The following is a 24,357-nucleotide window of genomic DNA, read 5'->3' on the forward strand; positions in this document are numbered from 1 at the left end:
GCTGGATCTTTCTCCTCCACGCAGGCACTTGAGCGTGGAAAGTAAATCCCATTTCGAGAACGAAAACCCTAACGACCGCTTGGTTTCGACGGCTGGGGAATATTTATTCCTGGTTCAGCTGATGGGAAAACCTGTGCCTGGCAGCCCCTGATTGGTGGAAAAGAAAAGGGTGATAGTGGGGTGGAAAGAGGATTTGACCAGCCTCCTCCTGCCTCCTGCACCTGTAACTCATCCTTCCTGGTCTCCTCTCCACCCGCGGGACCCTTTCAGGCTCAGGCCAGGTGAAGGGCAAACAGAAACCTGGAATATATTTGAGCAAAAGCAGCCTTAACCTTGTGTCCTACGACCATTCATCAGATCTGAGCGACTCGAGGGAAACGTGCTCCAGGTGGTGCGGCTGGGAGCGCCTTTCTGAGCCTCCCGCCTCCTCAGCAGCTCGCCAGAGATCGGCTCTACCTTTGGTGGTGGATCCCCAGACCCCGCGCCCCCAGGGTGGCTCTGACGTAGGGGTCCCCGTGAGGAGCCAGAAGGAGAGGCGGAGAGGGGAGGAGGGGGGTGGGAGAGAGGGGAAGATGTCAGCCCAATCCTAACCGCTCGGATCGCCACGAGAGTTCCCGTGACCCTGAACTTGAGGCGAAGCGCAGAACGCCCCCACCTTCCTGCCTGGAGCTGAGGTACAGCCTTCCCCCCAGCCACACCCCCACCCCCATCCGAGGAGCGGAGTGAAGCGCACCCGGCGCGGAAGGCAGCTGGCGCGGGGCGAGGGGCGGGGAGAGGCGCTGACAAATCAGCCGCGGGGGTGGAGAGTGGAGGGGAGGGAGGAGGGAAACGAGGAGGAGAGGAGGAGGAGGAGGAGGCGGAGGAGGAGGAGGAGGAAGATCCCGACGAGAGAAGGGGACCCAAGAAAGGGAGCGAGCGACCGGGAGCAGCGACGCGGGGTGAGGTGGGTGCTGGCTTTAGAGCAGACCCGGGACCGAGCCTGGCCTTTAGCATCCTTCGCTCTCTCCCCGCCTTCCCTCCAGACCCCCGTCTGTTTCTCCGGGACCCTCTCGTGCTGGGGACAGGGAGTGGCAATTCGACGACAGGTTCGTGGGCTCGCCCCCCGCGACCCCAGCCTCTCCACGCTGGGCTGTGCCGCCTGCAGCCCGCTCTGGGGACCACCCCCTCCGGGTGCCGCCTCTGCCCTCCTGGTGCGCTCCGAGTCCCCCCTCTTCCCGTGGAAATCCTATTTGGGGTTGTTTAGTGTTCTGAGGAGGGAAGGGGGTGTCGGACGCCTGGGCAGCAGAGGGACCGAGGTAAGCTTGGTGCGTCCTGGCGCATCCTGCCCGGGGGGGAGAGGCGTCTCCGCGACACCTGGCGGGGGCTGAGCGGCCGGAGGACCCCCGGGGAGTCTCTCTCCGAGCCGGGTCCATTTCCCTGCGCTGAGCCTGCAGAAAGTAAGTTGACCAGGCTTTCCTCCCGATGCCGACATTGCCTTCCTCTCCCAGGCTGAGAGGTCAGGCTTCTCCGAGAGCAGCTTTTCCTTCGGGAAAAGCGAGGGTGGTGGAGGGAGCGAGAGCATCCAACTTTCTCTCTCGCCTTAACTCCCCCCCCCCCCCCCCGCCCCCTCTGCTCCTCCTTCTCGGTTCTCTCCGAAAACGAGCTGTGTTGGGCAACTAGTTAAATGGAAGTGCAAGCAGGGCAAGTCAACAGGTTAAGGGGTTAACAGGTGCGGGAGCGGCGGACGCGAGCTCAGAGAACGCCCCCTGCGGTGGCGGGCGCGCGTCTCCTGGAGGCGGGCGGGGAGGGCCGGGTGCCTGTTCTGGGTAGATAGCTGGGGCTGGGGTGGCTGGTGGGGTGGATTAGAGCCAGTGCGGGTGGGTTCCCAGTTGGCCTGAGGTTCAGCCACACCCAGGGTGTGCAGGTCTCTTCCCTCCCCGTTCCCGGTCTGCCAATTAGTCCTCCTCTGGGGTTCATTTTCAGAGAGTCCCTGACCCCATGCCTCCAGCTCCCTTTCTTTCCCTGTGATCTGTCTTCTGAACGTACTTCTCACACTGTCACCGTTTGGACCCTGGGAAGTTGAGAGAGGGGTCCATCTTTTCCTGCAACTCCACTTGGGAAATGCAGTGAGAACAGCTGAGACGATTCATTCCAATCCATGTCTAGGCAGCTAGATTTGGACTAGCCAAGATGGATGGGGTATGCTCAATTTTTAATGCAAAAGCTAAAAAAAGGCTTCTTTGTCCAATGGTGGAAATAAGGGTGCACTTAAAAGAGCCTCACACTTTTGGGAGTTCTACTGATCTTTCAGGGTGTTTCTAGTTTTGTTTTACCCCAAAGTTCTCATTCAAAATGTATTTTGTGTTTTGCAGCGTGGTGTAAAGGAATTCATTAGCCATGGATGCATTCATGAAAGGGCTGTCAAAGGCCAAGGAGGGAGTCGTGGCTGCTGCTGAGAAAACCAAACAGGGTGTGGCAGAAGCAGCAGGAAAGACAAGAGAGGGTGTTCTCTATGTAGGTAGGTAAGCCCCGAGTGTCATTTTGATATTTATTTATGACTGATGAGTGAGGATGATTGATGCTCTAAATGCTGATATTTCTCCCTTGATTCATGTTTACGTCATCACTTGTCAAAAGGATGGATGGAGTCAGTTATGTGTGGGTAGATAAATGTGTATATTTGAGCTAATAGTAAGAAGTGAGAGTAATCTTTTGTGTGTTTTTTTTCCAGATTACTGAATTTTGCAATAATGCCAAGGACTTTTTTTGTTTCTTTTAAAAAATGTTTATGTGCATAAATGACTATTTTGGAGGGTTTTTTTAAATCAGTACTTTAATATATGATCTAGAATATTTTTAAGAATCAAAATCATTCCGGGGTTTTTGGGTTCTTTTGTCGTTATGAAGAATATTTGCTAATTTTAGAGTATTCTTTAAAAAAAAAAAAGACTTTGATATGGTCCTGGGGTACCTAACAAGAGACCTGAAAAGGAAAGGACAGAAATGTCTTAGGTGGAGTGATACCCCGAGATCACTTGGCAAGCTGGAGACCAAGAGCTCAAGAAAGTACTTGAGGGCTGCTATTAACATCTCAGCGACATTTATATAGTTCATTTCTCAAATGATACACAAAATAAGCAATGAGATTGATGCTTATCATCTGTACCTTCCCCTAAATCCCCACCTTGGAGCATTCATGAAGACCTTGACTCTCTTTTTCTTATCTTAAACTATGTTAGATTGAGTATTATTTTACAAACTTCAGATCCTTTGGGAAAGGAACAGACACACATATATACACACTTGTCCACAGGGACACAAATGCATACATGCACACACTGCCCATTCCACCTCTCCTCTTTCTCCTCTGAGCTCCTCCACAGGCTCTGTTGGGCCCTGTAGCAGCAGTAGCCACAGGATGAGCAGGAAGGTGGGGGATGAGCCTAGTGAGTGGTGTAGGGTTCTATGCCCATATCTGTGGGGTGAAAGAATGCTACCCTGTCTCCAATATGGATGGGCTGGAGAAAAGTTATTCTTAGAGTGATTTTTATGGATGTTTCTCATATTATTTTTTTCTCATGGTTTATAGACTCTTATGTTGGTTGATCTTAACACAAATCTTCAGTTTAATTACTTACATGATCTTAGAACATATTTTCAGGAACTCATTGAATTAAAGTGTTACAAGAGAACAACATTGATAAGTTAACTTCAAGTTTTTTCTTGTGAAGTGTAAATTATGTCTTTTTAGATGGAATTTGTAATACTGAATAGTGGCATGCAGGTAATCAATATCTTTATAGTTGTCCTCAGTTTTCCAAGTCGTGCAACTACATGCTTACGAATAGTCTTTGATTTGAGTTACTTTATAACTTAGTAACTTTAAAGTTTCTTTATAATAATAACATTCACTTGATTAGTTTTTGTGGAGAGCAGCTACAGTGTTTGGACAGGTTCAAGCCTCGGACTAATGAGAGGGCACAGTCCTCTCATTGCCACATGCAAGTCCCAGCTTGGAGGGCAGAGCCCTCCCAGCACAATTATAGCCAACAGCTATAGTTGTAAGCTTGAACCTATGGTCGGAACACGTGGCCCCACGTGTCTGAGTGATGTGGGCTTGATAGAGTTCAGGTGCATGTAATTGAGTAGGATCGAAACCCAAGAGAATGTTGTAAACATCTTGACCACGCCCTTACTTTGCCTCGTGGAATCTGGCTATAAAATAAAGGCATGGCTTGTGGTCCGTGGCGCTGTCTCTCTCCATCAGAGAGGACAGCGTCCCACCCAGACCCAGCTTTCATTCTCTTGTCTGTCTTTTCTCCATCCTTCACCGCCCCCTCTCAGGGTCACCAAACCTGGCTGAGCTGGCGTGGCACATAAGGCGCCCAATGTGGGGCTGAGTATGCCATGGCCATGCCAGTCCGCCACAAGTTTTTAGTGAATCCAGATACTATTGAATATTAAATTAATACATTTGTTCTTTTCTAGGTAATGAACAGGTTTTTCTTATCTGGAAAACTTTTTACTTTTCATTGTTATTTATGAGTTTGGATAAATAAAGTTTTATTTTCAGAGACTCTGTTATTCATTCTAAGATTATTATATAAAATTGTAATTTGTTTACATGTCATATTTTTTTAAAAAATCATCTTCAATGCCTATTATGGTATTTAACATAGAATATGTTCTATAAATTATTTATTAGTTGTCATCTAATTAAAAGTTGAACTCAAACACAGAACTTAGGATGAGAAGTGACTATGAGAAGACATAATGGTATTGCACAACTGTTGGTAAACTTTTTATGTAAAGGTCTAGATAATACATTTTTAGGCCATAATATCTCTGTCTCAACTGCTCAGCTCTGCTGTTGTCATGTGAATGAAGCCATAGACAATACTTAGTGTGACTGTGTTCCAATAAAACTTTATTATTACCAAAACTGGTGGTGAGTTAATATAGCTCATAGGCTATAGTTTTCTGACTCCTGGTAAAGTAGAACATAAACTTTATATTAGACAAAATTAAATTCTAGTACAGACTACACCACTTATTACCTCTAGGGTACTAGGGAAGTTATTTACATTTCTCAGTACCACTTCTCTCATTTGTAAAAATACAATTTAGACAAATGCACCTACCTTGCAGAGTTTTTGTGAGAATGTCATGATAAAACAACCATATGAATAACAAAGCATACTTTAAAAAATTTAAACACTGTATTATTTAGAGCAGTTATAGTTTCATAGAAAAATTGAAAAAAAGGTACAAGGTTTCCTATGTACTCCCTAACCCTACCCATACATAGCTTCCCACATTATCAACATCCCTCACCAGAGTGGTACATTTGTTACAATTAATGAATTAATTGACAGAGCATTATAACCCAGAGTCCATAGTTTACTTTTTAGTTCATTCTTGGTGTTGTACATTATGTAGGTTTGGGCAAATATATAATGACATGTATCTATCATTATAGTATTATACAGAGTAATTCAATGCCCTACAAATCCTCTGTGCTCTATTTATCCCAGGGCAGAAATTTTAATGAAGCCTAATTAATTGATTCTTTCTTTCATGGATTGTCTCTTCAGTGTTGTATTTAAAAAGTCATTGCCATACTCAAGGTCATGGAGGTTTTCTCCTATGCTACATTCTTGGAGTTTTATAGTTTTGCATTTTACATTTAGAGCTATAATACCTTTTGAGGGTTTTTATTATTGTTGTTTTGTGAAAGGTGTAAAGTCTCTGTCTAGATTCGTTTTTGTTTTTACGTGTAGATTTCCAGTTGTCCCAGGATCATTTGTTGAAAGGATTATTTGTACTCATTGTATTGCCTTCGTGCCTTTGTCAAAAATCAGTTAACTATATTTATGCAGTTCTATTTTGGGGCTCTGTTTCATTGATCTGTCTATTCTTTTGCCAATACCACTCTCTAGCATTATAGTAAGTCTTAAAGTCAGATAGTGTCAGTCCTCTAACTTCGTTCTTCTCCTTCAATATTGTATTGGCTGTTCTGGATCTTTTGTCTCTCCACATAAACTAGAATCTTTTTGTTAATATCCACATAATAACTTCTTGGGATTTTGATTGAGACTGAACTGAACTATAGATCAAGTCAGGAACATCTAACATATTGACAATATTGAATCTTCCTACTGATGACCAAAGAATCTGTGTATGTGTGTGTGTGTGTGTATATATATATATATATATATATATATAAAATGCTAAGCAACCAACCAGCCATCCAACCAGCTGGTAGGTATGATGTGCACTGACCACCGGGGGCAGACTCTCAACGCAGAAGCTGCTGAGCGACAGCAACTTTGCAGAGTGCCCTCTTGCACTCCAGATCCCTCGGGGGATGTCAGAGAGCCGGTTTCGGCCTGATCCCTGCAGGCCTGGCCGAGGGACCCCCACCTGCTGGAGGGACCCCACTCACTCCACAGATGGCCTTCTAGCTGTGGCGCTGCCCCAGGTGCAGCCAGCCAGGGAGGGACTAAGGGAGGTTGGCTCCAGGGCATGTCCGGCCTGTCTCTCCCAATCCCGCCCTACAGGCCACCTTCTAATTAATTTCCTTTCAATGTGCATGAATCCATGCACGGGGCCAGTAGTATCTCTATATTAATTTAGTTGATTTTGTTAACCAAAACTTATACAGATCTTATATATATTCTGTTAAATTTATACCCAAGAATTTTATCTTTATGGTGCTAATGTAAAAGGAATTGTGTTTTTAATTTCAAATTACTCTTGCTCATTGCTAGTATATAAGAAAGTAATTGACATTTATTTGTTAACCTCATGTGCAACCTTGCTAAAATTAATTATTAGTTTTAGGAGTTATTTTTTAAAATTATTCTTTTGGATTTCTACATAGACTATCATGTTATCTGTGAATAAGGACAGTTTTTCTCTTCTTTCACATTCTGTATACTTTTTTAGTTTTTTTGTCTTATTGCATTAGCTTGGACTTCCAGCATGATGTTAAAAAGGGTTGATGAGAGTGGGATATCTTTGCCTTATTCCTGGTCTTAGTAGGAAAGCTCTTTGTCTCTCAGCATGAAATATAATGTTAGTTGTAGGTTTCTTATAAATATTCTGTATCAAGTTGAGGAAGTTACCCTCTATTTCTAGTTTACTGGATGTTTTTGTCATGAATTTTATATTTTTTCATGAATTTTGCATTTTGTCAAATACATTTTTGCATCTATTGATATCATTATGTGATTTGTCTTTTAAACCTGTGGATATGATGAATTACTTTAATTTTCAAATGTTGAACCAGCCTTGCATACCTGGAATTAATTCCATTAGGTTCTGGTGTTTAATTCTTTTATACATTGTTGTATTTGATTCACTAATATTTTGTTGAGGATTTTTGTAAAACATACTTTTATATGAAGGAGCCATGGTTATTATCAAATAAGTTCTCCAACAGAATAATTACTTAGTCAACATATATATTTTTATCCTTACAAAACCTATTATCAATTACTAGTTTGGAAAATTGGAAGTGACTAAAGAAAAAATTCTAATTTCACTGTGGCTAAAAAGTTTTGTACACTTTTCATAAACCTCATGAGAAAGTAATTTTTTTCCTTTATAGTATTACTAGAGGTCTGGTTCACGACATTCGTGCACTGGGGGCGGGGAGGGGGGCATCCCTCAGCCCGACCTGTGCCCTCTCCCAATCCAGGACCCCTCGGGGGATGTCTGCCTGACAACTTAGTGCTGCTGCGGAGGTGGGAGAGGCTCCCACCACCACCGCTGCACTTGCCAGCCCTGAGTCCGGCTTCTGGCTGAGCGGCGCTCCCCCTGTGGGAGTGCACTGAGCACCCGGGGGGGGGGGGGGGAGCGCTCTGCATTGAGTATCTGCCCCCTGGTGGTCAGTGCATGTCATAGCGACCAGTCGTTCCACCATTCGGTTGATTTGCATATTAGCCTTTTATTATATAGGATACTTTTGGCAACTACCTTTTTAAAAAATATTTTTATTGATTTCAGAGAGGAAGGGAGCGAGGGAGAGAGAGAGAAACATCAATGATGAGTGAGAATCATTGATCAATCATTGGTCCCCTACTGGGGACCTAGCCCACAACCCAGGCATGTGCCCAGGACCCTTCAGTCCACAGGCCAATGCTCTATCCACTGAGCCAAACCAGCTAGGGCAGGAACTATCTTTTGATTAATTAAAGAACTATCATAAGAATCAATGTTATTTTTATGATTTTTCTTTTTGAGTGATACAAGTTTTCAATCAATATATTTCAATTTAATAGACAAAGATATTCTCAGTCAAATGGCTGAGAAATTATAAATTGAGAGTCAAATTTGAAAGCAGATGGTTCTCTTTATATAATGATAAGTATTATAACAGTAAAGGAAGAAAATAATCTTTAAAAATGTTCTAACACCACTTTGCTTACTAAGCAGTAGTGGTTGTGAGTATGGATTGCTATAAAATTCTCACAATATGTCTCACCTGCACCAAGTTGATAAAGTCAACATAACATGAACAGCATAGTTGAGTTCTGGCAAACTGGTCATTACTTCCAACCTTTTTCACTCTGCAGTTTTGTGAACTGAGGGAGAGGGTGGGCTGCATATAGGCCACCTCAGCTCAGGAAAATTACTAGTACTTATGTCCCTTCAGCTTTCATATTTTTCTAGTCACATAGCCACTTGGCAACTATTTTGTAGCAATATTTTTAAAATTACTGGTTACTCAACAATTAAAGCTTAATTATTAATTAGATACTAATAAATTATTGACAGTAAACAATAGGTCATTTGTTTGATAAGAAGCAATATTATCAAGATTCTCATTTATCTTTAACTCAGGATGCATTCCATGACTTAGCCAAAGGTCAAATTCTCAGGTACTACTGAGGAAGAGAGGAAGGACTACAGACCCCTGTTAAACATTTCTTTTTACAGTGGAGCCCTGACTTACGTTCGAGACCGAGCTCGTTAAGGAGCTCGTTAACTCAAATTACTCTATCAACTCAATGCAAAAAATCGGCGGAGAGACAGCTGGTATCTCAAAAAACTCGTTAGTCGGGACACTCGTAAGTCAAGGCCCCAATGTACTAGTCATTTTTAAACATATGGGTTGCAAAGAGGGACAGGTGGTTAGTGATTAGAAATATTCTCTCAAATACAGGCTGTTTTCACCTAATATAGTTCCAGGATACATGGATTCAGTAACTACAGTTACTTAAATAACATGAGTCCCTAACAACACAGTTCAAATTTCTGTTACCATGACACATGAACTGTGAGTGACTGCATAAAATACAAACCCTGCTCTTAGCTCTTCAGTCCACAGGTCACTACATAAATAACAGAAACCCACTGAGATACATGCCCAAATCACATTGCTTCTTTCAATGCCTGTTGGTGATTGGTCACACCTGCTAGTCAGTTCATATAGACAGCAAAGCTCACCGTTATTTTACATCCATGTGATATGTTATAAAAATGCATAATTGAATTAGGAAATAGGCCCTAAATGATGCAAGTGTAGCAAAGAAAGTGAAAAATGCTGGAAGTTAAATTTGATTCAAACATAAATTTATTTATGGATGAAGTAGCTGACTGTGGGAATATTGACATCACTATGGTTCAAGAGACTCTAGATGTGAAGCCAGAGGAACTTATTGAAGCTGAAAGGATCGACATGCACATAGAAGCGGTTGTGATGAATATGGTGAAGGTGCCCCAGAGGACGTGGTCCCCCAGAACACCTCACTTTAAAAGGACAGAGACATATGATGACATTAAAAGTACAAAGTAGAAACTGATCCAAATTTTCTAATTTACAACTAAGGTTTAGGAAAGATGTTGCTCCATATAGGAAGTTATACAATGAGAATAAGAATACATGCAGTGTTTAAACTACTTGTTAAATTTTTTACAAATAAATAAAACATTTATTCTCAATATATTGAATTACAATATACTAAGTAAATATTACTTTTACTAATTTTATTCCTCTGCATTTATAAATGACTAAGAGCTTTTAATGTTTTAACAAAAAATGGTAAAGGTCATGGAACAATGCTAATTTTTACCACTGATTAATTGATTAATTGTAATTTTTATCATTGATTTTTAAGATCACATTCCACAACTTTAATTCAGCTTGTGCATAGTCATTTTATGATCTCATAATACTATTCAAAGTGAGCATTGCCTGAAACACACACACACACACACACACATACACATACAGACACACAACATCATATATATATGTGTGTGTGTGTCCCAAGAAAATGTATACACACACTTTGAATAATTATAAAGGCAGTGTTTATTAAAATACATTTCATTTTCACAATTAAGCTATCAGCTGTTAAATGTGTATACATTTTTTGGGACACCCTGTATGTATGCATGTGTGTATATGTATGTATTTGTATATATATAAAATACTATCCTATATTCTGTAACATATTTAACATCTGCACAATTTCATTTATATGAATTTGTGATCCAGAAAATCTGAATCCAGAGCTTATGTCTTAAGTACAAAACTATAGTTTATTTTTTTTTGAGAATGTTTATGAGTCTATTTGAGCCAAAATTGATGACATATGCTGGGGAGCAAGATCTCAAATGCTCCTTTATGTTTTATTTTTATTGGAGATCTTAAATATTCAAAAATTGGAAGTTCTTAAATATATATACATAATTTTATTAAGTTATTAAAAACTTTCCTTGAATGTTTTGTATAATGGGAATTTAAATGTGCTGCATGCAAATTTTACTTAATATCATATCAATATATTTTCATAAATATATTTAATGAACATTTTCAATATTTTTCTGCATATTTATTTAGATCAACTTATCGATCATCATATTATTGAAATCATGAATGTGTACTTCTAAAGTTTTACATAAATTTGGAACTAGAAATTGCATCAAACCAGTGTTTCCTAGATTTGATCTATGAATTACCTGCTTTAGATCATGAGGGTTGTTAAAAATGCAAATATCTGTACATGATATTTACTGAGTATTTGAGGCTCTGACTCAGTCGTCAGCATTTTTATCTATCTTCCACCCAGTTAATTCTGCTGTACTCTCTCCAGTTTAAGAACCAGCTTCTCAGAGATTATTTAATTAATATTACGTATGAATTTTATTGATAAGGAAACTGAGGCTCCCTTACACTTTTTTCCTTTGATTTGAAATGTGTTTACAGGTATTCCTAGCATACTTAGTAAGGGTTTGCAAAACAGTGCATTTTAAAACTAAAGATTGGTAAGCAGCTTAATATCCAAAGATAAGTTTAAATATTCACATATTTTTTCTTCATTTCTTTATATTCTTCTATGTCTGATAGAATTACCTTATTCGACTTATTATATGCCGTGGTTGCGAGCCACATGTGGCTCTTTGGCCCCTTGAGTGTGGCTCTTCCTAAGCCTTAGGAGTACCTTAATTAAGTTAATAACAGTGTACCTACCTATATAGTTTGAGTTTAACAAATTTGGCTGTCAAAAGAAATTTCAATTGTTGTACTGTTGATATTTGGCTCTGTTGACTAATGAGTTTGCCAACCACTGGTATAGTGAATCTCCAATCCATTATTTTTCTCCAAAAATATTTTATTAGAAAACTGGTATGAATTACACTGAAAATGCTAATATTAGAGAACTTATGAATAAAATTATTAACAAACTTAGTTTTAATAAAAATATTAATACATTATTTGTATAAAAGGTGGTCAAAATTTGGAGGAAGTTCCTCTCTTTTGCCATCTTGAAACTAGTGTTAGTAATACTTGAATGATAAAATACTCAATTCCTTCTAAAGATTTACCTGGCTTAGTGGAAAGAACATGAGAGTCATTGAGACCTTGATTTGAAAGTGCTTGTAGCCAGTTATTACCTATGCAACTTCAGAAAAATCATTTAACGTTTACTTGTAATTTCTTCATATATAAAAGAAGCATAATATACCTATGAGAAATGTTACAAATATCAAATAAGATGAGATATAAAATGACTTTTACATAATAGGTGTTCAACACCGATTATGACTCTTTCTTTCCCTCCCCCTTCTACTTGTGTTTCATGGGTGAACTAATCTTGGTTGTGCTGGACTTTAGTAAAGCTGCCACAGTTCTGAATCTAAAATCATCTTTCCACTCACCCAGCGTTATCTCTCCCCCACCTCTGTAAGTTGATATGTGTGAAGTGGGACACAGTGGGATAAAGTCGTCATGTGCGCTAAAAACTTAATTGGAGAGAGCCTCCTGTTAGCTTTCCTTCCTTCTACTTGTAGCAATTGCTGAATTTCCTTGGTTTGGGTCTTTTGGCCTCGAGGATATCTTTGTGTATGGGCTTCTACAGATTGAAATTTTGTTTGGATTAGTTGTATTAAAAATGAGCCATTAGCAATGTAAGTCCAGTTTGAGACTTATGTTTATGAATTTGTTTGATTTCATAGGCTCCAGAACCAAGGAAGGAGTGGTCCATGGTGTGACAACAGGTAAGCTCCATGGGCTGTATCCAGGGACGATGTGCAAAATGCCTTGCGAGCTTGTAGCCCCGGCACTAATCATGCAGAATGTCAACAACCACCGTGCCTGCGGAGGAGCAGTCTAAGGAAACATCAGCTCTGTTTAATCTTAGTTCTTTATTAAATATTTTAGATAGGTAAATATTTATTATAAATAAATAAAACAATATATTTAACTGTCAAGAATGGTGAATCTGAATTGACCAACTATGTTTAATTTACAAAGTAGTATAGAATATGAATATTTTGACTTAGGCCAGGAGTTTTCTACCTACAATATCCAAGGAAAAGAAATTCTCCCAGCCCTAACTGGTTTGGCTGAGTGGATAGAGCGTTGGCCTGCGGACTGAAAGGTCCCAGGTTCGGTTCTAGTCAAGGGCATGTACCTTGGTTGCGGGCACATCCCCAGTAGGAGGTGTGCAGGAGGCAGCTGATGGATGTTTCTTTCTCATCAATGTTTCTAACTCTCTATCTCTCTCCCTTCCTCTCTGTAAAAAAATCAATAAAATATATATTTTTTTTTAAAAGAAATTCTCCCAGTTAGCTAATCCCAAGATAAAAACCTAGAAAACTCGACCTTTAAATTATTTGTTGAGTACCTATTGTGAAATAATATAAAGAAAAATACAACAGTATCTCTGATTTTAATGAACTCAAAATACACTAGTGGAGGTAGATAGACACACTGGGAAACAAATCAAATATATGTATATATATAAAATAAATATATCTGAAATACTGAATTTGCTGAGTAGACAGGGCTACTTGGTTTAGGGATGAAGGCTTCCAGTCAGATGAAGCCATATGAACCCAAATGGGAAAGACTGGTACATTTGGAGGAAAACATAAGCAACTTAGAATATTAGACTATAATTGGTTGGGAGGAAGGTATCCTTTTTGATCCTGGTTATAATATCTTTTCCCGTATTACAAAACATTTATTAGTCCTAGCTGGTTTGGCTCAGTGGATAGAGTGTCAACCTGCAGACTGAAGGGTCCCAGGTTTGATTCCGGTCAAGGGCACATGCCCGGGTTGTGGGCTCAGTCCCCAGTAGGGGGTGTGCAGGGGGCAGCTGATTGATGATGTTCCTCTCTCATCAATGTTTCTATCTCTCTATCCTTCTCCCTTCCTCTCTCTCTAAAAATCAATAAAAATATATTTAAAAAACACATTTATTAGATGTAAAATGTACTTAATTAAATGTTTCTTTTTCTTTTGTCTTTTTATCCTTTGTCTGAAAGACCTTACTAGGGGAAAAATAAAGGTCAAGGTTAATGGATAAACCCACTAGATAAATCAAGTCCTACAGAAATCTTTTTAAATGTATCTATTATTGTTACATGTATACTCTGTCATTTTATAATATAACTAATTTACTTATTCTGACAATGATAAAACCTAATGAAAATGTAATAAAGCACAAAATGCATTTTACTATGCAGTTTATATGTATTAAAATAGGTTAAGGTTTATACATCTATTCTAATAAAAGGGTAATATACTAATTAGACCGGACAAAGCCACGGTGGCTGGGGCTGAGGCAGAGGCAGTTAGGGACAACCAGGCCAGCAGGGGAGAGAAGTTGTGGGTGATCAGGCTGGCAGGGGAGAGCAGTTAGGGTGTTAAGGCTGGCAGTGGAGAGCAGTTAGGGGGATCAGATAGGTATGCAGAGTGGTTAGGGCAGGAAGTTAGGTGAGTGGTTAGGAGGTCCCGGATTGTGAGAGGGATGTCCAACTGCCATTTTAGGCCCAATACCTAAACCAGCAGTTGGATATCCCCCGAGGGGTCCCGGATTGGAGAGGATGCAGGCCTGGCTGAGGGACACCCCCCCCCCCCATGCACGAATTTTGTGCACCAGGCCTCTAGTATATAAATAATTACCTAGGTGTTGTAAAAATAAAATTTCATGATTGGCAAAAAAAAAAAAAATTATGAATCTGTAAAAAGATCACAATTTACTTTTGTCTTTGCTCTTCATTGAACAAAGCAAGCATACCCTTGCCCTGGGCTCTCCCTCTGTCTGAAAAGCTCTTCCCCAAGATCATATACTTGGCAAGCTCCCTCATCTCCTCCAGTCTGTTAAATGACACTTTCTCAATGAGGCCTACCTGGACCTGTTTAAAATTGGCACCATTCCCTTCACCTCTGGTAGGCCTACCCACCACCCCTCTCCCCCGACCCACTCTTAATTATTTTTTCTTTTTTTGCCAAAGCACTATCACCTCAAACTAGTAGATAAGTTATAACATGAAAATGTTCATTATCAAGCAAAATTTTCTATTCAGGTTCTTGGGCTGGCGTCCGGGTGGGGCGGGGGTGGGGGTGGGGGGCGGGCGGTGATGAGAACCCAAAGCACATAACTCACTATTTTTAAAAGATCAACATTCTAGAAATGTTTAAAAACATGAAATTTGCAGTACAGCTTTTCACTGCCATTTAAATTTGAACTTTGCATTGCGAACAGCCATTACTCCTTAGGAGGCATTAGTCATGTCCCAGAAGTGGCAAAAGGCAAATATCAAGCAACACCTGCTGTGCGCTCTTCCTGGGTTTAGACTCCAGGGTCACTTGTCTCCCCCGCCCCCACCCTCCATTGCCCAGGACCACGAGAAAGCCTTTGTCCTTTCAGACCACCCGAGCTCCCATGACCTACAGAAACCCAGTTGCTTTGTCCACCCTGTTTAATCATTGCTTCTCCCAGCTGGTGACGTGAAATCTGCGCAATAATCATACGACGAGCACATAACACTGAGCAGTGACGTGGTGTAACTTCCTTGGGTTCCTAGACTGGGACTTATCTGGAGAGGATCTGTAGAGGCACAAAGCATAACAAAAACTGTGTCTCCATGTGCTTAGGATATAGCCTGAGAAAAAATATCACCTCAAACCCCAAATTCCTGAAGTGTGGGATAAAGGCAGACAAAAAATGAACTTGTGGGCAAAAAGAAAGCAAACATTGCATAGATAGAGATAAGAGATGCCAGGCCTACGTTTTATGGGCATAAACCTTATAAGGTTTAGATGATGAGGGGTTGTTTTGTTTCTCCATTGTCTTTGAAATTATTAAAAGAGCAGACTATCTTGTCTTTTGCCACTCTTTCATAGAACTCTTTATTTAATAAAAACAAACATTTTTATTTGTGCTTTTTTTAATTGGTAAAATGCATGGAAAGAATATGTAAAGTTCAGCAATATGAATAGTTCAGCAATTATATCAGATAGTGTCTTAGAGAATTTTTGATATTAGATTAAATAGCTGCATCTAAATATAATCTTAAACTATTGATACTGTTTTCTAAATATTTAACTTATTTTTAAAAATCTACTGAAGGACCATATTCTATTTTGCTTTGTGAAAAGGAATTTTCAGTGTGTTCAGCAAACTTCATCATTTTCATATTTTACTTAATGTCTGACTCTCTTGTTCCCATTAAAATATTGAAAATTAATCATATTAAAAACCTTTCTGTTTCAACTACCTGAAGTTTTATGAAAGGGCCAAAGGTTCCTCGTAACCATCCCTTACTCCAGTTTATTTCTGATAGTAACATGTGTGAGCATGGATGTGTTATGTGACTCAGAAGGTATGGCGAAAATTAACCTCTCGAGTGAGATAAAAGAATTGGCACTGAGCCCTGGCTGGCATCACTCAGTGGTTAGAGCATTGCCCCACACACCAAAGGGTCGTGGGTTCGATTCCCTGTCAAGGGCACATAACTGGGTTGTAGGTTTGATCGGGCACATGCAGAAGGCAACCAATCCATGTGTCTCTCTTGCATTGATGTCTCTCTCTCTCTCCATCCCCTTTTTCCTTCCTCTCTTCTATTCTTTCTAAAGATCAATGGAAAAATATCCTCAGGTGAGGATTAACCAAAAAAATGGCACTGAAATTGGAATAAAGAAATAAATTTCATGCTGAGTCTGATACAGCTGTAACTGCACCTGTAATCATAGCTTTCTGCAAACTTTCTTTAATAAAATATAAACCAAACTCAGATTGCTCATGGCTTTAAATTTGCAGTCATAAACTTCAAGCACCTTTTAGTGATTAAAACAAAGTATCTTAGCCAAAATTCAATATTTGGTCCTGTGCTCACTTTGAAATCTTTACAGCTTTCATTTCTTCGTCTCTTCAGCTATCTGTGGTATGTGTACATAGAGGTCCTGAGAACTGGATAGCTAGTGGAAATAAAATTAGTTTAAGTTGCTGTTGTTCTATCCACCTCTTAATCTGTTGTTGCTCTTGATGTACCCCAGTGGCTGAGAAGACCAAAGAGCAAGTGACGAATGTTGGAGAGGCGGTGGTGACAGGGGTGACCGCAGTCGCACAGAGGACAGTGGAGGGAGCAGGGAACATCGCGGCCGCTACTGGCTTTGGCAGAAAGGACCAGGTGGGCAAGGTATGGATGGTTACAGACGTTTCACGTTACACTTTTAAGCTTATGAGGTCATGGTGCTTTTCCATGCAAGGCTCTCGACAGGAATAAGATGCTTACTGGGGGACGGATAACTGGCCCTCTTCATTCAAAAGTACAGCCTTTATATGGGTCCTCTTTTTTGAGGTATTAACCCAGATAAATGCCAGGAAGACTGCATAATGATCATGATTGTTTCATTTTGTGGAAGAAAGTTCATGAAATCAACAATGTAATAAATGTCAAAGGAAGAGTGACATTTCAGAGAGAATGGGTGCTTTCATGTTGGCTATGAATCTTGGAATTCCTCTTTGTCGGAACAGAACAAATCACTTTGTGCCCCATTTCTTAATTTTCAAAATGAAGATCTTTTACTTGATTTCTTTCCAATGACATCGCCTCCGTTTAAATGACATGTTGAAATATCATGTAACAGTTTATTGCCAAAAATATGTTTGTGGGAACTGAGCTACTTAAAGTGCATAACAAACCGACATCATGGTTCTGGGGTGATTTAAAAATTCTCAGAAGAATTTTGACTTTGCATCTTTGATGCAACTGTGACTCTAGCATGATTATATAAAAGATACTATGACTTTCATTTTAACCAGGTAAGTAATAGAAAACAAGGTGTCAACTGGAAGATGAAATTTTATAAATTTCATGACCACGGCAGCAGAATGATTTTTGCTTTTCCCCTTGCTCTTCCTTGAACAAAGCAAGCATACCCTTGCCCTGGGCTCTCCCTCTGGCTGAAGAGCTCTTCCCCTAGGCCAGTGGTCGGCAAACTGCAGCTCGCGAGCCACATGTGGCTCTTTGGCCCCTTGAGTGTGGCTCTTCCTAAGCCTTAGGAGTACCCTAATTAAGTTAATAACAATGTACCTACCTATATAGTTTAAGTTTAAAAAATTTAGCTCTCAAAAGAAATTTCCATCGTTGTATTATTGATATTTGGCTCTGTTGACTAATGAGTTTGCCGGCCACTGTGAGGCCTAGAGCTTATTACTTGGCGAACTCCCTCATCTACTCAAGTCTTTGTTAAATGACACCTTCTCAGTGGGGCCTGCCTGGACCTGTTGAAAATTGGCAACATTCTCCGCACCTCTGGTGGGCCTAATTCCCCTACTCTTTATTATTCTTTTCTTTTTTGCCAAAGCATTATCACCTCTAACATAGTAAATAAGTTGTTATTTTTTATGTATGTTGTTTATTTCTCACCTTCTAAAATACAAGCACCATAAGGGTAGAATATATGTTGTTCGCTGATATTTCACACATGTCCAGAAAGCACCTCTATTTTCTGGCAAACTACCCTGAGTTCCTCCACTCCATGTGATCCTATGTGCCAGCTTACCTTGATGGATCATGAAAACATTGATTAAAAAGGACAGGACTAAACACTCTGACATATTTAGATTTTTTCGCATGGAGTTTCATTGTCTGGGGCAATTGATGCTAATTATGGAAAATCTGGACTGGGCTTTCAGTGATGTTCTTCAGCTAACATTGAATGTATGGTTGCTGATGAGACTTCTTTGTGCAGAATATGGTTTTCAAATAATCTTATCCCTTGAGCTAACAGCTACAATAATCCCTATTTTGTGTCTAGAATCATAATTACATTTATTCCTTTATTACATTTCAAAACAAGGGAGACTTTAGATATCAGTACAGAGATAATTAACCTGTTTTGTGCCCCAGATACTTTTGCCAATCTAATAGAAGCTTTGGGCCCTCTTCCTTCCAAAAATGTACACTCACATACATACACAAAAAGGCTTAGCGGGATCATGGAAGCCCTAGACCAGTGATCAGCAACTCATTAGTCAACAGAGCCAAATATCAATAGTACTTCTTCAAAATAGACTCGCCCAGGCTGAAAACCGACTTCTGAGCATGGGCCACAAAGTTTCAATTGCACTGTACGCGCGCCCGCACGTGGTATTTTGTGGAAGAGCCACACTCAAGGGTCCAAAGAGTCACATGTGGCTCGAGAGCCGCAGTTTGCCGACCACGGCCCTAGACTGACAGAGCCCATGATTTAGACCATCCCTAATTACACAGGTGGGGAAAGTGAAATCTACAGGAGGAAGTTAGTCCAACATCACATAGCCAACTGTAACAGACTGGATACCAGTAGTGCTTTTCCATCCATTACATCCCTTCCTCATAACCTAGCATCCTTTGGGTTTTTGTAAACTGATTTATGACAAGCAGATTTAACTGGAGAAATTCTCAGCTTTAGAATATTAAGAAACCATGGAAACATGTACCCCCACCCCATTTAAAACATACAATATAAATTGCAAATAAGGCATGAAAGTGCTCTATTTCTTACAAAATAGGACTTGTGTTTTGCTCTTCTAAAATATTTTATTTACTTTAATATTTTAAAGCAGAAATTTTAAATGATGTGACAAAATTAACTATTTGGAGATATTCTCTTATGGGTACTTACAGGTTCTCACAAATTTCTAATATGAAATAAAGTCATAAAACCTAGAAGTTGCAGCATAGTTTTAGGGAAAACAACATTGAACTGGGAGTTGAAATGGCTGGTTTTCATCCCTGCTCTGTCACTAACTGGCTGGATGACCGTTTGCAGATCTCCTAAGACTCTTTCTCACCTAATGAGGAAACTATAATAGAAAATTGGGTTAAAGCCCCATTTAGCAATAAAATTTTGTATTTCTATAACTTAAGGAAGACACCAATAAACTTCTTTCATTGTGGTCACTTCCACTTCTATGAGATGCCAAAAGACCTGGGGCGTTTAAATAAAATGGTTGAATTTGCTCATTATAAAATTTGAAATACTTTAATTTTATCATTCAAATTCTTATCAAAGTGATTCTGGTGAATGGAAATAAGCAATTTATTGTTGTTTAACCATTTGTTACTGATTCATTGAGAACTTATTCTCATTTTTTTTAAAAAAACCAACAAAGCTCATTCCCAGAAACTTTGTTAGATGTTGAGGCTAAAATAATGAGAAATGTTCTAACAAACAAACAAAAAAGACTGGAAATCAATAAACAATCAGGAGTTGAAGGAGTAGCATTTCAGGCAAAAGCAAAAACATGAGGGAATCTCATGTGGTGTGGGGGTTCAGTGGCCAATCAAAGAGGGCTGTGGCTGGAGCCCTAAGAAGCTGGAGGAAGAGGCTAGAGAGTATGCTGGGGCCACATCCTGGCTGGCCATATTAAGAATGCTGGTCTTTATTCTAAGAATAAAGGAACCTATCAAAGCTTGTTAAGCAAGGACGCCCGGTTACAGGTTTGCATGTTGAAAAGATATCTCCACCTTAATGTGAGGAATCAGCTTAAAGAGGTCAGAGTGGTAGCCCAGTACCAATTAGTGGGTTGTGGTGGAAAGAGGAGATGACTGCATATACCAATCAAATACAGTGCTGGTGGGGGAAGAGGAAAAACATGGATCAATTCGAAGACTATGTAGAAGTTAATAGCAACAAGATTTGGTGGTGTATTTCATGAGATTCGGGGTAACAGGGATGTAACAAGTAGGGCTACTAGATGCTAGATTGTAGAGTGGAATCATGTTGGTACTATTCTCTTGGTGGTTGGTGCCTTTCTTGAAGATCAGGAACACAGCAAGAGGAGTAGCTGTGTTAGTGTTCAGCTTTCATGCCTTTTAAGGATATTTGGCCCATTACTCCCTGACTGAGGAAACAAAGCTTCCTTCCTTCCTTCCTTCCTACCTTCCTTCCTTCCTTCCTTCCTTCCTTCCTTCCTTCCTTCCTTCCTTCCTTCTTTCCTTCCTTCCTTCCTTTCTTCCTTCTTTCCCTCCATTTTGTGCTTTCCTGGTTTGTTTGTGTTTAAAACAAGAGCTCTAGTAATTTTATCTCTCTCTCTCTCTCTCAAGTTTATCTCTTTGTAACATGCTAGATTTGGTGTATTCTGTCTCCTTTTGATGTTAACAGGGAGATATGACAACAGATACCTAAGTGTTTTTGTGAATTTGATTATCATATAAATGAAGCCACTCTTAGTAATCATGACTAATGATCAGATATCAGATTAAAGGACAAATAAGATGTCTTGAATTTTAAGAATTTGCTTTATCAAATATTATTAGCTTCTTTGATTAATACCTCCGAATAATACACCTTCTGATCTGTATTTTTACCTGAGCACACAAGTGGTTATCAGCCATACAATTCATTTTTTTGAAGCTCAGTCATTTGATTGGCATGATAGAACAGACCACGAATGCATTGGCAGATTATTCAAGTTAAGTTCAAACAAACAGTGATGTTATACAGAGAAAATTTGTTGCCCACGTCTATCGAGAACAAGTGATCTGCTAGTTCCAATGATACTATGTATAGAAAGTAGCTTGCATAAGATTTGTTCTGTAGTGCCACCGTTTAAAGTATACAGCTCGTCAATAGAACATTTGCTCCATCTCAACCTCAAAAGTGCTTTGCATGTCCTTCTGCTCAAATCCTTGCTGAACAAATGAGTTTCTTTCATGCTATCTGGAACGCCCTGGAAGAGTTGGATCCTCAGGATCCCTGAAGTTTATAGTTTTGTAATTATCTGGGTTCACAGAGAGTAAAAGTCTTGAATAGACTACAAAGCCACTACCTGACAAATAGTACAGCAGTCAGTTTCATTATCACATTCCAGTTAGGCACTGACCAATCTACAAAGATTCTTTTTGTGCAAGAAAAAAGTTTGAAAATATTTATAGCCTCAGATATTCCAGTTCATCTGTTTTCTCTATTTTTTTCTTCAGAATCAGAGTGAAGTTTTCTAAACAGTGCCAATGTGGAAAAATTAGATCGGATTATAAAACACTTTTTCTATCCTCAGCACAGAAAAATGTTGATTTCAAATGGATAGATGTCCGCATTCTCTGTAATCCTGCCATAATTCATAAGAGAATAGCTAACCAAGTGTGTGCTCAGTGACTAAAACAAAGCAGGCCAGAAGCATGTCAGGTTTGACATTACGATCTATAACATTTAAGCATCCTTCTGCTTAATTCCTTTGACTTACTAGAGCTATCATGGAAGCTTGATGCAATTTTATTTTTAAACACTTGAGTGTTATGGACATTTTTATTAAGTGATTAATCAGATGATGGATGTTGCCATCAGCTAAGTCATTTTAGTTTGGCTTCACAAGTAAGCCAAAGGTCACAGACAACCTTTCAGGTTTCTTTGAAGAAGCAGACACAGATCATAGATGTTACCTTCGCATCGTTCACGAGAAGGTAATTAGAGATGTCAAGATTAGTGAAATGTTTTACAGTAAACTTTCTCCTTAAATGACTAATCAAGATTGATATACTGTCTTAAATAATTAAAAGGTCGAGTGTTGTCTTTGTGCTTGATCTCAGAAGATGATCAACATGACTATTAGTCATATTTACACCTACACTAAAAGATCTGTGGCACCATGACTGATTTGTATTCCTGGTGGGAGTGGCGTATCATATTGATAGCATTGTATTCTTAGATTAAAGCACAATGTGGTAATTAAAGAAAAAACCTAATTGACCAAATCAATTTATATATATATATATATATATATATATATATATATATATATAATCTGTAAAATTTTGACATGTGGTATGTAAAATCAATAGTTTATACTCATGTGAGAGTCAACTAATGTAGATACACTATCTCCACTTAGAAACACATCCATTATGATGGGCTTTTGTTGTACCTAATAATATTTCAAATATTTCACTGGGTCAGGGATGGATGAATCATGGTTCCTAATGACCCTTAATCCTGCAAGGTAGTAAATAGGAAAGTACATTTTAATTATATACAAAGAGGTAAGGAAGATAGGCTTATGGTTATGTTTTTTATTAAAATTCAGTAGCATTCAGTCTATTAATGGGTACTTTATATGTGCTGGACACTCAGCTGGGCACTGTGGGGAATGCAGAAGTTCATAGCTTGTGGATGGCTCCTGCCTTCAAGAAATATACAGTCCGGGGATGACAGCTGACATATTTGCCCCTGGGGCAAAAGACCATCTCTAGTCTTTGAGAACATGTATGTATTTGTAACAAGTGTACATCCATCATAGAGAAAGAAATGGTTTTTGTTAGAAATGAGAGAGATCTATTTTCCAATACATATTATACTTTAAAATTTTTGTCAGTATACTATAAAATTACTTCATATATGTAGAGATAAGAGCCATATTATTTTAGCTGTTTAGACAAAAAAATAAAAGCACTTCCATCGAGTCCTAAGACCAGTGGTTAATAATCTGTTAGCATTACATCCATGCAGTATATACCAGGTGTACCGGTTAATAATGCAGATTTTTTTTCAATAGATGGAGTTACACATATGTTGATATGTACGTGATTTGATATGTATGCTATTTTATTGTATTGATAGCAAGCTTCAAAACTTCATATGTCAAATTTTCTGAAGGTGTTAACATCATAGATATTTTTATGCTTAAAAATGTCAAATTTTATGCTAAAAAAAGAGCATTTACAGGAAGTTTTAATTCATTACTTTATTTTGAAGAAAAGTGCTGCTGAATACTTTGGGAAGCTTATGGTGAACATGCTCCATCTCAAGATACTTGTGAACGCTGGTTTAAACACATTAAAAGTGATGATTTCGATGTGAAAGGCAAAGAACATCCAGGTCAACCGAAAAAGTTTGAAGACCAACAATTACAAGCATTATTGGATGAAGATGCGTGCCAAACTCAAAAACAACTTGCAGAAAGATTAAACATTGCTCGGCAAACAAATTTCTGATCATTTGCAAGCAATGGGAAAGATTTTAAAGGAAGGAAAATGGGTACCACATCAACTGAACAAATGGAATACCGAAAAGTCATCAGTAAAATGTTGCTTCAACGGCACGAAAGAAAGTCTTTTTTTGCATTGAATTGTGACTGGAGATGAAAAGTGGATTTATTTTGAGAATCCCAAATGCACAAAATCATGGGTTGATTTAGGTCAACCAACAACATCGACTGCAAGGCCAAATCGCTTCAGAAAGAAGACAATACTCTGTGTTTGGTGGGATCAGGAAGGTGTGGTGTATTATGAGCTTCTAAAACCAGGTGAAACCATTAATACTGATTGCTACCAACAACAAATAATCAGTTTGAACCACACTTTGATTGTGAAATGACCAGAATGTGCCAGAAGACATGGCAAAGTAATTTTGCTTTGTGATGACAAACCATCACACACTTCAAAGCCAGTTAAAGACACGTTAAAAGATGTTGCCTGGGAATTATTAACCCACCCGCTGCATTCACCGACCTTGCTCCTTCAGATGACCACTTGTTCTGATCGATGGCACACGTACTTTCTGAGCAGCACTTCAAAACATACGAAGAAGTGGAAAATTGTCTCTCTGAATAGTTTGCCTCAAAACAAGAAAAGTTCTATTGGGACTATATC

The 24,357-nt window shown here is 39.3% G+C and overlaps 1 protein-coding gene across 5 annotated transcripts in view; it reads left to right on the forward strand.

Moving 5' to 3' along the window:
* The first annotated feature begins 580 nt into the window (after positions 1-580).
* Positions 581-24,357, forward strand: part of SNCA (synuclein alpha) — a 111,253-nt gene continuing 87,476 nt past the window's right edge. Inside the window, exons 1-4 of one of the 5 annotated variants that reach the window (XM_070392729.1) lie at positions 581-674; positions 2,352-2,497; positions 12,448-12,489; positions 16,778-16,920. In XM_070392729.1, the coding sequence (XP_070248830.1) occupies positions 2,377-2,497; positions 12,448-12,489; positions 16,778-16,920 (306 nt within the window). In that variant the 5' untranslated portion in view covers positions 581-674; positions 2,352-2,376. Of the gene's footprint in view, positions 675-851; positions 944-981; positions 1,086-2,351; positions 2,498-12,447; positions 12,490-16,777; positions 16,921-24,357 lie in introns of those variants that run through there. The other 4 variants (XM_070392718.1, XM_070392738.1, XM_070392726.1 and 1 more) reach the window with 4 other exon arrangements.

The sequence above is a fragment of the Myotis yumanensis genome, unplaced genomic scaffold (assembly GCF_028538775.1).
Source record: "Myotis yumanensis isolate MYYU_CA2020_CCGP unplaced genomic scaffold, mMyoYum1.0.hap1 SCAF_1, whole genome shotgun sequence".
In the NCBI taxonomy this organism is placed as follows: Eukaryota; Metazoa; Chordata; class Mammalia; order Chiroptera; family Vespertilionidae; genus Myotis; species Myotis yumanensis.